This window comes from Temnothorax longispinosus, chromosome 10, assembly GCF_030848805.1.
Source record: "Temnothorax longispinosus isolate EJ_2023e chromosome 10, Tlon_JGU_v1, whole genome shotgun sequence".
In the NCBI taxonomy this organism is placed as follows: Eukaryota; Metazoa; Arthropoda; class Insecta; order Hymenoptera; family Formicidae; genus Temnothorax; species Temnothorax longispinosus.
Genome location: NC_092367.1, coordinates 14,930,059 through 14,943,812, shown reverse-complemented (window position 1 = coordinate 14,943,812; position 13,754 = coordinate 14,930,059). Strand labels below are relative to the sequence as shown.

At 38.5% G+C, this 13,754-nt stretch overlaps 2 protein-coding genes across 3 annotated transcripts in view; one reads left to right on the top strand and one right to left on the bottom strand.

The window, feature by feature from the left end:
* Positions 1-8,127: 8,127 nt before the first annotated feature.
* On the bottom strand, positions 8,128-13,164 carry LOC139821145 (uncharacterized). The gene is made up of 9 exons (XM_071791963.1): positions 13,016-13,164; positions 12,316-12,435; positions 11,768-11,885; positions 10,216-10,477; positions 9,782-9,901; positions 9,217-9,307; positions 9,008-9,144; positions 8,436-8,568; positions 8,128-8,352 (listed from the first exon to the last, which is right to left on the bottom strand). The coding sequence occupies exons 1-9, from the start codon at positions 13,154-13,156 to the stop codon at positions 8,305-8,307; spliced, it is 1,170 nt and encodes a 389-aa protein (XP_071648064.1). The 5' UTR covers positions 13,157-13,164; the 3' UTR covers positions 8,128-8,304.
* A 265-nt stretch (positions 13,165-13,429) lies between these two features.
* LOC139821146 (aminopeptidase N-like) overlaps positions 13,430-13,754 on the top strand; it is a 77,909-nt gene continuing 77,584 nt past the window's right edge. Inside the window, exons 1-2 of one of the 2 annotated variants that reach the window (XM_071791969.1) lie at positions 13,430-13,568; positions 13,652-13,754. The gene's annotated coding sequence lies outside the window, so the exon portion shown is untranslated. The remainder of the gene's footprint in view (positions 13,569-13,651) is intronic. The other variant, XM_071791974.1, reaches the window with a different exon arrangement.

Genomic DNA, 13,754 nt, shown 5'->3' with positions numbered 1-13,754 from the left:
AAAAGACTGAACATTACTTCATGTTAAAATCATATTTCCAGAAATAAAATTGTCCCAGAAAAAAATTAGAAGAAATTATTTTCGTACTGATTCTTATAAGTAAATAATTGTATAATGTCTGAGAAATACGATTTGTTCATTATTTTTATTAGTTTAGTTATTATCGTTTGGGATATATCTAACGCTGTACGTTTTGATTTTTATAGAAAAATTAAGATGTAAAGTATTATAAACAAAAAAATTATTTTATCAATTTTTCATAAAAAGGAGAATAATTTTTCAGAAATATGTCTCTTGCAACCATTATTTTCTATTTCAATCCTTCAATTATTCTTCCCTCTCGATATGCGAAATTGTTCTCTCCCCTATCCCCTCTCGTTTTGACACTATCGATGTATACGATACGCGAAGTGGCGCTTAATATAAAAGCACGTCGGGCGATCCCTGAATTATTAATTATAATGAACAACAATCGAGTGACGCCAGGCCGCGGGCGGCGGGCCGCATTTATCTTAATGACGTCACGGCGTGATGCACGAGCGGTTGAAATGTTAAGTAACGATATTAATAAATAGTGGAGTCCATGCGTGTGCAACGCGCGCGGCGCAATTGGGGGCCGCGGGGGCGCAACCCTTCGCAGCCACGAATCCGGGGGCGGCGGAAACACGCGCGCTCGCGCGCGTGCGTATGCTCGTATGAGTGCACCCCTCCCCCCCCAGGCGAGAGAGAGGGTGCCGTGAATTATGAGCGCTCTGTGATATCGATGCATCAATTTGACTAAACGAAGGATTAATTTAATAACAAGTCAGCGGATGAGTCGTCGGATGATGTATAGAAGGGGGGGATGGAAGAGACTTGTTTCGAGAGGGGACAGGGGATATATGGACCCACGATGTGTTCTTTGTACCGCCCACTTATGGTGTTGCTTGATACTCTGTAAACATGATGGAGAAGAGAAAGAGAGAGAGCGAGAGAGAGGAGAGGCGGGTGGGCGGGAGGGAAACGCGGGTGCTCATATGGCGAGATTCTACGCCCTTCTCCTCCAGCTCTACAATGAGATTTTTGACATTCTATTCAGGATTTGTGATTTAGTGTCACAATACGGAATCTAAAGTTAATCGAATATGTTATTTTAATATGAACACATTTAAAGTAGGTACATTGGTAGAGTTATGGGTTATCTATTAGCGACAAAAGAGAGATTTCAAGATTCTACTAACAGTATTTTCCTGTAATTTGAAAATAAAAGGATAAGTGGCCTGTGTATACATACAGAATACCTATCTCAAATCTGTCAAAAGAATTTCTGATACTTCGCCGACTCGAAAAGTCTGCTCGCAAGACATTGTTTTACTCATTGTAGAATAGTTGATTATTTATTAATATTATATTCATATAAAATCTTTTTCTATTTTACGTCCAAACGACGCGTTGGTTGATCTTATAGATATTTATATAATTTGCGCTTATCCGCCATACATCACACACAACGCAAAGCACAAGTTAATACTTTTGTCTTTTTATGAGGACAAAAACTGTCTTTATCGAGGCAGACAGGATACGAGACGATATCACGCAATGAAAAACCCCCGGAGATCTTCTTCTCTAATAATACAAGGAATCGAGCGCTCGTGCAATCCACTCTGAAACGTTTCGCCAATACGCGGAACAGCGGGTGGCGCAGAAGTAGCGACAGCAGTAGCAGCAGCAGCGGCACGAGAGGAGGGTTGGAAATCACTTTCATCGCGACGTAATGTTACTAAGCGACAACTTCTCTCGCACCCTCTATCTGTCATGCCAATTAACCAGCCCTCTCTCCAGCCGTCGTCTCTTACGGGCCGCTCTCTTTCTCTCTCTTTCTCTCTCTTCGGTAGAAGCTATCGTCCGGGATTTATGCGACCCTTCAGAGCAATATATTTTTCACGATTACGATACTTCTCAGGTCAATGGATTATGTAATATTCCGCGAGTACGGGGCGCATCTCAAGGTGCAGCGGGCGAAACTTTTAATGAGGGGCATTAGTCGTCGAGATCCGTTCAAAATGGTGCAAAACTTGCGAGTGAGAAATATGGTTAAGAGATGCCTTTTGCATTAAAATGGAAATGCGAGACATACAGTTTGGCCGTAAGTGTGTTAAATCGCGTATTCCTCGGAACGTGCAATTTTTTCAACTTTTAAAAACCTTTGTAGATAGACATTGTTTCGCTATCTGTTCTATCTCATTAGATCTTATTAATTATTACTTAGAAAGGACGCCTAAAAATTGACGTCGCGGGCCGTCTCGTAATAACGAATAAATGTTCTCCGAGTGAATCTTCTCATGCGTGGATAGCCTTTAAGTATCATACTACGATACCCAGGAAAAATGCAACACCACCAAGAACAATATCGAGGGTGTAGAATGACGGATTAATCGCTCAAGAATCAGCAATCTCGTCGTAGCCGCCATAAGGCGCGGGATAAAGCACACTCTCGCACCCCGATGACGCAGGAAAAAAAGATACAGGAAGCCATGATAGCAAAGATAAAGGAGCGAAGGGGGATAAGAGTGAGTGCCAAGAGCGAACGGGAAGAGAGAGAAGAAGAAAGAGAGAGAGAGAGAGAACGGAGAGAGCGAGTCGGCGGCGGGCGTAAAAAGGCAGGAGAACGATGGCAGGAGATCGTAAAGTAAGTTCGTGGCGTGGATGGCCACCTCGGGGCTCTCCTAATGGACAATAACCGCGATATATCGCCTCATCCCGGAGGATCCTCTCCCCGGCAACTGAATGACTACTTCCGTTCCTATATCGCGACTTTAAACGCAACTATGAATGCGCTTGGCTCTCGCGCAGTTATATACGTTATGCACCACTTCGGCGTCGTCGCTCGACAGAATTGCGTTATCGTGAGATACGATGGACGCACCGCCATGAAAGGAATCGGCGGATTAAGAGAAATTCATGAAAGTTCGTTCTGCAAGGTTATATGAAGTTTTAATATGACGAATCCTTAGTCTGCACAATTTTAAAGTTTATTACGAAATATTTTTGTTTAATAGTACAATACTTTTGTTACATTTTTCATAAACTTTTTTTTTTAATCAAATATACTTTTTATACGAAGATATGAAGGCCATTAATGTGGAAGTTTCATTTTGCGGATTTTATCTCGGCATAAAACAAAATCGGCGCGGAATCGGTCGCGCGTTGCGCTTCACGAACGTGTCGGGAGCGGAAGACGTCGCGACGTTCACGCGCAATCGCAAACGCAACGCTGACAATGCGATCGTTTGAAATTCAGTTAAAGGGCGTCCCTTCAATTACGGAGGCGTCGGACGCCGGCGCCAGCGCCGGCCGCATCAATAAAAGATAGACACGGCACACGAGACCGCATCTCTCGCCCGAGGCTGCATTAGCAGCGCGCGTCAAATCGATTAGCGCGATTAATAACAGCAAACTGCGGCGATCTTGGGGGGAGGGAAGCGAGCGCCCCGTTCTCTTTCATTAAACCCCCTTGCAACGCGATGTGATTCCTAGGGGGATCTGTTTCCTCGAGATCGTCATCGTTTTCTCGCTCGCGTTCATATTTCTCGCGTAAGTAACTCGATGAATACGTGGGGGGAGGGAACACTGAAAAGGCGATTAAATTAACTGATTTGGAAAGGTACATTGTATATATACATATCAAAAATATGAAATGTATAAAAATATAATAGGTCTATAAAATATATAAATGAGACATTAAATAAAGATATGGATATATTTTGATTATCCGTGAAAAATGACGAATCTCAGGAAAGTATAATGTTAAATTCGTAGTGTCAAATTATCTTACAATTACTTATATAATTATCAATTTGAGTCATTTTTAACCATTCCTATACGTATTGCTTTTACTCAAAATGTCGTTAATTTAACTAAACTAATGAAGTTAAAATAATACTGTTTTGCGTTAAAATAATAAATTTCGACACACATGGCTGTTAAAAATAAGAAAATGTTATTTAACTCAAGGTATAAATTTTATCCTTGGTTTAAATTTTATCCTTTAATATTCCACAGTGTACATTGCGCATATTAGAAGATTTAGCTAATCAAAGTACAAGTGGAACTCAACACTCAGGCCGGTATTCATAGTCGGTTCTTGTATTTAAGACCATCTTAAGTACAATCTTAAGATGTCATTAACCAATCACAGAGCCGTATTAGCATCTTAAGATATTACTTAAGACGATCTTAAAATAAAAACCGACTATGAATACCGGCCTGACATAAATTTTTCTTTCTACAGTTTTTACCAGATACAAATTATTCTTTCGGAACAAATTAATTGCGCTTTTAGTTCGACAATTATATGTGAGATATCAGTTATTTTAATTTGTAATGATCGCGACGCATTTAACGCTCGCGAGCTAACGATTACAGGAAATTTCTCCCGCGATACCGCGCGTTCCGCTTCGAGGAACGAGAGGACGCGATATCGACGGAGAACGGAGGATCCATCCATCGCCTTCGGCAACTGACGTACGATGAAAAAAGGCTCGTAAAAAAAGGCGAATCAATCATAAAGTTAGCCTTTTATTCCACAAGAGAGCGGATAAAACGGCGCGCTCGCGGAACGGGGGAGTGCGCGGCGGGCGAGCAGTTGGTCGGCGGGCACCGCGGGGGGAAGAGGCGGAATATAAAGTTACGTCACACGTTTATTTCATTCCCGTCGATCCAATAAAAGTCCCAATAATAATTTCGGATGTTTTCCGATGCAACATGTTTGATTTAGTGTCGGACATTTTGTGATCGCATATCTGCCTCGTAAATCTCGCCGCGGTGGCGCCACTGCATAAAAATATCAAACGTCGATGTGTCCCGCGTTCAACCCCAATCCCGGGCGGTAAAATATTGCCCGCGATTCCGCGCGACGGAAATAGCCTTTCATGCCCCGCCGCCTGATAATTCCAGAATTTCGCAGATTTATACCCGGGAGAGGCCATGGAAGATACGCGCCCGCGCCCGATCGCGCCCGTTATTATTAATCGCCGCGTGTAACGATAAAGTGGGACGTTTAATTTTTAAAAATGGCCCCTAACGAATATCGCCGCGCCCGCGCCGGCCACTGGTTCGCCGCGCTCGCTCGCTCGCCCCCCTCGCGCTGTCCGGAAAAATATACGTCAAGATTATGCCGATTCGAGTACAATGTCGCGATCGAACGGCCGATCGGGCCGCAACGTGATTGAGAATACAAAAAAAAAAGATTAACAAAAAAATAATAAGCAAGGAAAATACAATCGCGCCACTTTGTGGCGAGTGATTTTGATGGCGGGCGTATATCAGTGCTCTGATGGTTGCGATCGGAGATTTCGATGCGCATAATAGTGATCGGTTGCGATCACGTTGTAGAGTATGAACTGAGGGAGGGGTAATTGCATAACCGTTTCACATAAACTCTTAGGAACGGCGCGAAAGTTGATTTGCAACATGCGCGATTTACGTGATCGACGTCCCGCAATTAATATGTAGCTTTTTCGGAAGGTACATTGCGCTGTCTCAACGGCGCAATGGTACCTTTCGGAAAGATTTTTCGGTGCCGAGTGGATTATAGGAATTCTATTAGGGATTAAGAACGAATAGACGAGCTCCTTTCTCTTCGAATCGCGTATATAATGAGGCTCCAAAATGAAAAATATCTGCGCGTCTCTCTCGACCCGCCCTTTTCTAAAGAACACCATATCATACATTAATTGTTAAATATCAAAGGATGAAGTTTAAACTAATACCTTGAGTTAGATAACATCTTGTTATTTTTAGCAACCATGTGTATCGAAATTTATTATTTCAATATAAAATAATATTAATTTAATTTAATTGGTTTAGTTAAATTAACATTGTTTTAATTTTAGTTAACTTAACAACATATCGAAGAGCGACCTATAAGAATTGTTAAAAATGACTCAAATTAAGTATAATTTAACAATCCGAACTCAACAGTGTACGCCTTTTGCTTAAATGCTACACGGCAACGAAAATGCACTTTTTTGCCGGCGTATTTTTTACCATTACCAAAATTGCATTTTAATACAAAATAATATTAATTTAACTTTATTGGTTTAGTCAAATTAACATTGTTTTGGTCGAATTAATGACAAATTGAATAGGAGCAGTGGCGACCTATAGGAATAGTTAGAAATGACTCAAATTGAGTACAACTTAACGGTGTACGTCTTTTGTTTAAACGCTATACGGTAACAATGCACTTCTTTTCCGCCATGTTTGTGATTGCAATTGGATTATATTGATTAATTGTGCACTCAAGACAAATCGATGCAGTTGCTTAGCGAGATGAGGTACCGTCACTTCTCTCAATGATAAATTCTACAGTCATTCTTTTTTTAACAATTCTACGATGAGCGCTTGATTAATAACCGTGATTGCTTAACGACCTCGTGATGACCATCGATTTTATCATTAGAAGACACCGCGGTGTCTCATTCACCCCGCTGTCATAATTGTCCCCATTCATCTTATGCACTCTCCTCTAATGTAACTTTCATTATCCAGCCGTCCATCGTCGATACTTGGTATCGAAACGTATTTTCGTATCCCATTTTCTATTTCTCGCGTGGCACGGAGAGAGGGACCTAAAAAAAAAACATATAAATGTTAGCGACGCAGCATGTTAATAAGGACGAATAAAAAAATACAGCGGTCGTATCGGTCGAATCGATTACTCGGATATCACTGCTTTGGCGGCAACGCTTACAGTTTCCATAAGCCAACAGCTGCGCGATATCCTTTGCATTCTCGGCAAAAATTTAGCTATATCGAGCCACTTCAAGCTCGAATAAACAGAGCACTTTTTCTCGGTTTCTCCGGCGCGGAGCTCGTCGATATTACATAACGTCGGTCCATATCGCGCACTTAGCGCTACATATACGCTCGAGATGTGGACGCGGATCCGCGCTAAGAGCGAGAGTCGAATTTCGCGACGCAAAGCGGCAAGGGACCCCTGCCGATCGCACATCCGGCGATTTCTTGCCGTAGATCGGCAAATCCATTCGTCTCCTACGTGTCGGGCGTTGAACGAGGAACGGAGCGAGCATCCGGTCCCGAAATAATGACGCTCTCCGGGCGAGAAAAGGATCGCCCGGGCGCGGATTATTGAATTGGCACGAGACAACGAATGGGAGCGCACACTCCCATCGGAATATTAAAATAATCTGCCATTACTTTAATAAATCTGTCCCTCCGTTTTCCGGCGCTCTGGCTTCCTCGGAGCTGCCTCCCCTTGCCCACCCCCTCTTCTCTTTTACCCGCTCACCCCATCGGCCCTCCTCGACCCGCCTTCTAGCCGGGCTCTCTCGGCTTCTCGAGAGCGCGAGAGCACTCGAGGCAGGCAGTCGCAGATGTCACTGTACCCCTAATGAGCGCGCTATTTTTCACGAGTATTTTTATCCCGTTTATTGGCTGCCCGCTTCACAAACTGTCGGCTGGATATTAATCATACGGCTCTTACAACTCTGGTTTTATTTCCTCTAAGGATAAAGAATGGCGGAGGGGCGGCGAAGAAAATGTCGAGGGGAACGAGAGCAACTCTCGCCTCTGCTTTCTCGCTCTTGCGTACGCGCGCGCGCGCGCGCGCGAGCTGTTCCTTCATTAATGTTATTAAACCGGCTTCCACGGACGCCGTCCTCGCCCCGGTCGTGACTCCACTTCGCGACTTACGGCCGACTTTTCGCCGGATCCGGTGCATCGCGGAGGACCTCGCAGGGCTTCGTAGTCTATACACGAATCGTAAAGAATGCTGCACGCGCGAATGAATTCATAGGTTTCACTAATCAGAATACACAATTTGACTACCGTCACTTTCGATCATCTAAACGTCGCTCAAGGATCATTACATTTGTGAATAATTTTATTTTTTTATTACTAGAATATACTAATAGCATAACACCTCAGTCAACTCATCTTTACGTCTTCAGAAGTTAACGTTTCCTCAACGCTATCTTCGAATTTTGATCTACCTTTTTTTCTAAAAAAAAAATTACCAATTTTGTTAATGTATGTTACAAATTTACATTAACGATTTACATTAACGATTTACATTAACATTTACATTTTTCGTTCGTTCTATTGTATCTATCTGCAGACGCTTACCTGCCAGACGCACTAATAAATTTTCTTCTTTATATGAAGAACAGCTTTCAACGTGGCGTTAAGAACAAGATCACTAACTGTTTTCTACGTAGATCTACGTAGGCAGACGTGGATTACGTGCTAAAAAGGCTACATCTTCTATTCTTATTTCTGCGTTTACAGCTGATGGAAGTATCCTCAGAGTTGTCTCATGAACATGCAATAGGAGATTACCGTTTGAAGTATCTTAAGGACATGAACAGTTTTTGTACTTTTCGTCAATGCGACTTCCGCGTATCGATACACATTACGGCGTATTTTTTTCTCACCATTCCAAACTTCGGCAAAGACATTACGTAAAACCTACAGGCGGTTAGGACGAGCGGGTTGAAGCGTCGCTTTATTATTAACAACAACGATTTCTGCTCTGAAACATCTGCATTGTACCACTCAGAGTTGTACCTGTACGAAATCGAATATCTTGTCTTAGTTTTTAAAAATTGATTTAATTAAATAGACTTAAGTGATTAATGTAATGCAGTAAGTAACATAGTGATGAAGTAAGGGAGAAATCGAATTTAACTAAAGTTTATGAAAGACCGCATGTATAATAATACATTAGTGCATATAATAGCTTTAGAATTATATTATAACATTTACGATATTCCTGCCTTTACAAACATATTTGGTAGCGCGTTTACAACGCGTTTACAACGAATTATCCAGCGCATATTTTCATTTGCATTACAAATGTAAAACGTTGCGCAAAGAGAAATAGAGAGATCGAGAAATTGTCCCTCTCTCTTTTATCTACTTTGATCTTCTCTTCCTGCTCTAAATCTACACCGTTGCCAAACAGTTCAGATATATTTACTGTTAAAAAAAAAATTAAATTACTCACACCTTCTCGCATACGCTCGAACTTAGGTCTGTAACTTTTTGTCCCATATAATTAGATACGAATAGATATATCAGTGCTACAATAGCGATACCGGTAGATCTAAAGGCGCGCTCAATATCACCGCCAATGGTTAGCATCTGAAAAAGATCCCGTTTTTGCATTTTGATACGCTCAACGTATTTCTGCTTCAACATATCACTTGAATATACCTGCGTTAACGCGAGGCTCACCGCAAGCACTAATCCCAGCAAGTCCATTAAAAACGGTATTGTGTGATAAATTTGGATCATGTCAATGAATCTTGCAATATAAAAGAAGGTCATATATGTTAATCGAAACTGTGAGATGAAAGAAAAAAGATGTTCAATAAACATAAAAATAAGTTTATGTTAACGTACATTTTTACAAATAGATTTTTATAATATATATTTGCCAATGTTTAATTTTACAAAATCGTTTTAATCGATAAGGGAATAATAACCAAGTTTCTTTGTATCTTTACACAACCGTATACTCAATTATAATTTATAAATATGCGATAATTTCTGCGCATGTTAAGAAGCGACTAAAAAGATATCTATTAAAAATATATCTATTAAAAAGCGACTAAAAATATATTTAAAAAAAACAAGATCAAGTGAAAACTTAGCGTTATTTAACTCGTCATTACTTTTCGACTTTGCATGCTAGCCATAACATTTCTTCACAGAATGCTCGGTAAGTTGGACTAAACTGATTTAACAGATATCGCATGCCTTGTATAAAAGTACAAACTGTATAATGTTGTAATGCAGCCGTATAAAAACGACCATGTTTCCGCAACTTATTTTTGACCGTGTTAAATCGCATCCCGTCGCACTTTTGACAACGCAAAATAAGCGTTCTGCACGGTACCTGCCAAAATTATTATCAATTATTCTTGCCGTACAAGTGAATGATACTCGTCTTGCAATAAGCAAACAAAAATAATCAATTATTATTAAGAAAAATAGAGAAAATGACAAGTTAAATGTTAAATTTAAAAATTTTTAAAAACGTGAGAAGAAAAATATTGTCATTATCTTTTTTTTTTTAAATAAAAAAGAGTTATAATTATCACGTGCGAATGTACACCCAGACTTAAAAGTTAATGGACCGCCTGCGCGCTCTACTTTCTAGCGATGAGTCGTTTGTTCCTTCGCAAATAATTGCGAGAAACAATTTCTTACCCCAGTAATTTGCACATTCCGCAAGCATGTTGCGTGAGAGCCACAAACAAAGAGGAAGTGGTAAGAAAAATTAGTGGCATTATCAAAATCACGAGGCATGTATGGGACCGAATGAAGTAAAAATATTGTTCCTCATCGACAAAGAACTCAGCTTTAAAAGGCTGCATTCGCGGCCGGGATTCATTCATTGGCGATATAACATCGAGGATCTCCGGCATGAACATCCATATGATGTACACAATTACAACTATGTACTGCAGAACTGAAAAATTTGACAATCATAAATTTCCTAATACAATTATCATCAGTCAGTACAATCATCTACGTAAAAAAAAAAAAAATAAAAATTTTTGAATACATCAGTGATGGCGAGGCCACTGTAATATTTTGCTTCTTTAACAATAAAACTATTTTTAAGTATAACGATATATACCCAATATAAGATTATAAATAAATATCGTGCATAAATAATGCCAATAAAAAAATCATTTAGTTTTTTTTTTAATACTGTTTCTATTATTACATTCTACTGCAAGCTCTCAAAAAATTTTATTTCATAAAAATATTGTAATACGTGATACGAGGAAAAAATTGGGAAGAGTTTAGGAAAAAAGTGTGGGGAAATTCAGCAATGACTCCAATTATTCTTGGAAAAGTCCACATTCATTTAATTCGATGACAGCGATTATAACAAACGCATTTTAAAAATAAAATTATGATATGAATCGTTAAGGATGTTCTGGAAGTACCGGTCTAACCAAAAGTCATGCAGGAAATATTTAAAACACTGATATTAATTCTCCAAGGATCCAAAGACAAAAAAAATGAATATAAATAGTTACGGCAGATCTAATAGAATGTAAAATAAAAAACGTAGATTTAGTGACTGTAAATAACTGTTACTACTTTTTTTTCCCCAAGAAAATCTCGAAAAAAAAATGTTTGTAAATCGTTTCAAATTTTATTGTCATACTTTCGTTTATTGATGATCTACTTGTGTGTAAAATATCGTTATATTGGTAGCATTTTTTAATGTTTACATTTTTCTCTGTAACGCCATAAGGTTACGTGTTAAAGTCTCGGATATTCAAAAATTGATAACTTAATTTTTGTCTGAATTGTGAATTGATCTGAAATTTGACCACGAACTTTAAAAGAGCATACAGAATATTAAATTTTCATCTTTGTAGCATTTTGACAAACCCTCTAGAACATCCGCGAGATATCGCGTATATAAGAGCTTCATCCGCACAAGATTTTCGTATGGTAACACGTATAGTGTAACGAAACGTGGGTCAACGCACAAACGTATCGGTTACGGCGTTATACGTCAATACGTTTCTTGTGCGTTGATCTACATTACGTTACCATACGAAAGTTTTATGCGGAGGCTCTAACTCGTCGAAAATAATGCGTACGATGAATAATATATCCGCTGCTGATAATAAGAGACAGCACGATTGATCTCACACACAGAAATACAATGTCGATGTTACAGATAGAAATGCGCATCTTTTTCCTTGGATAAAACGAAGTTTAATGTTTTTCTTACGCAAGTAATAAAACGTCAATAATCTCGTAGTTTCGGCATGCTCGCGCATGATTTTCATCTCATAACGTGTCTTTTGCAATCTCCAGTCTTTCCACATATGTTCAAATAGATCCCTAAGCTAAAAATAAATAAAATAATGAGCTATTAATAATCAATAAATCACAACGTATAAAATAACAATAGCAAGACCCTTGAGATAATGATTGAGTGATTATATTTATTTATTAGATTATCAATCAGTGTGTTTTAACATGATCATGAAATAATCAGATTTAAGTTCCACAAGATTTACGAACAATATATCGCTTATTTTCACTTTGTCGTAAATATTTCGTTGTTTGTAAAAATTATAGCTTTGAGCTTTAAAAATAATGACTGATGAGAATTAGGCATAATTAGGATTAGGCTAATTACAATTCTGAATACGATACATATTGTAAAAATAAAATTTGTAAAATAAAATTTGTAAAAGCGATTTTTTATGTAAATAACACTTTTTTTAAATTTGTATAAAGTTTATTAAAAATGTAATTATCGACCGAGCTTACTTTGTCTACATGTCTGACACGTGCATATACGTGGCTCAAGCTACCAAATGTAGGTATAAGTGCTGGTATCACATCGACTATGAAGTCCACGGTGATGTCAGACGTAAAAATACTCGATAGCTGGAAACATATTATTGACCCTTGATAAGAGTAAAAAGATATAAACATTCTCTAGAAGATATTATGAAGTCATCAAGAGACGTTTTAAAATTTTGAAGATGTTTTATATAGAGATATCAAAAAGATATTTGCATGACACTTTTGAGATATATTTGTTTTAAGATATCTTCGAGATATTTTATTTAGGATCTCGCTTTTAAAAGTATATAATTTTAATTAAGACAGTTTAAGTAGTACATATATATAAAATACATGTATATAAACTTTCAGATGTTTTTTCCCCTTCGGAAAGTCTCGTGAACATATTTCGGTGAAATCTTAAAAATGATTTTAAGAACATAATGTTTTTGGGACATCTTTTAGATATCTAGAACTATTATCGAAAAATAATTATCGGGCCATGAATGTCTCATATAGGAAAGGTCATAACTTCGATAAAACTAGTACATACATATATTTAATGAAATATTACAATGGCTTCCAATTATCTAATTCGTAAAATTCTGACATTTAATTGAAAGAAAAAAATTTCTATGTTACTTAATATTAAAAGGAAAATTATTTCTAATGCCGTGATTACCTGAAAAAATGTAGACGACAGCAATACGATAGTGATAACAGCCCTTACTAAACGAGCGCTCCATTTGCTTTGATAGGGCCATAGTCCGATAAGCTTCAGGATAAATCGATTTAATTTGTAATATTCTGCGGGATGTTCCATTTGCTTCGAAAGTTGCCAACAGACTGACCGTAAAGGCAAGAATTCATTATTATTATTTCATTGCTATAATCATCTCATCTTTTCTTCTTAAGGTTCACTCGGTTTTTTTTTACCTATTATTCTATTATCTTTATTACCGGTTAAATTACATCGAAGAAAAATGCATGCGTTTAGTGCGGAGGCGCGAATTTTTCAGAGGCATCGAGGGGATCGATTGACACCGCGCGTACAATGTTCGGTTAATAACGTGGGAAACATCCGGTGGTTTGCGAACAGAAATTGTTTTCAGGCAGTTTTCCACCAACCGTGTTAGTTTTTCTCACACGCGCGACTATTCCGCTGCGACATCGCGATTATTTTGCGATTATTCAGAAACGGAGGGAGAGACCGAGATAAGTGGAGGAAGTCCAAGGTAAAACACAATATTCGAACCGCATTGTGCACATTACATAACGACGACCAAATCGTTAAGATACATTTATCTTGTATTTGTAGAACATATCTATATAAGAAGAAATTCTTAATTTTAATGGCAGGCACACTTTTTAAATATTTTATTGCAAGTGCTTCAGAGAAGGAATTTTTGGTCACACTATAG

Excerpts from the sequence above, each read along its gene's own strand:
- LOC139821145 (XM_071791963.1), bottom strand. The coding sequence starts at position 13,156 with ATGGAACATCCCGCAGAATATTACAAATTAAATCGATTTATCCTGAAG. Across the intron at positions 9,902-10,215 it reads GGAATGTGCAAATTACTGGG|GTACCGTGCAGAACGCTTAT; the intron begins GTAAGAAATTGT and ends TAATTTTGGCAG. Across the intron at positions 9,145-9,216 it reads TGAGCCTCGCGTTAACGCAG|ATGCTAACCATTGGCGGTGA; the intron begins GTATATTCAAGT and ends GATCTTTTTCAG.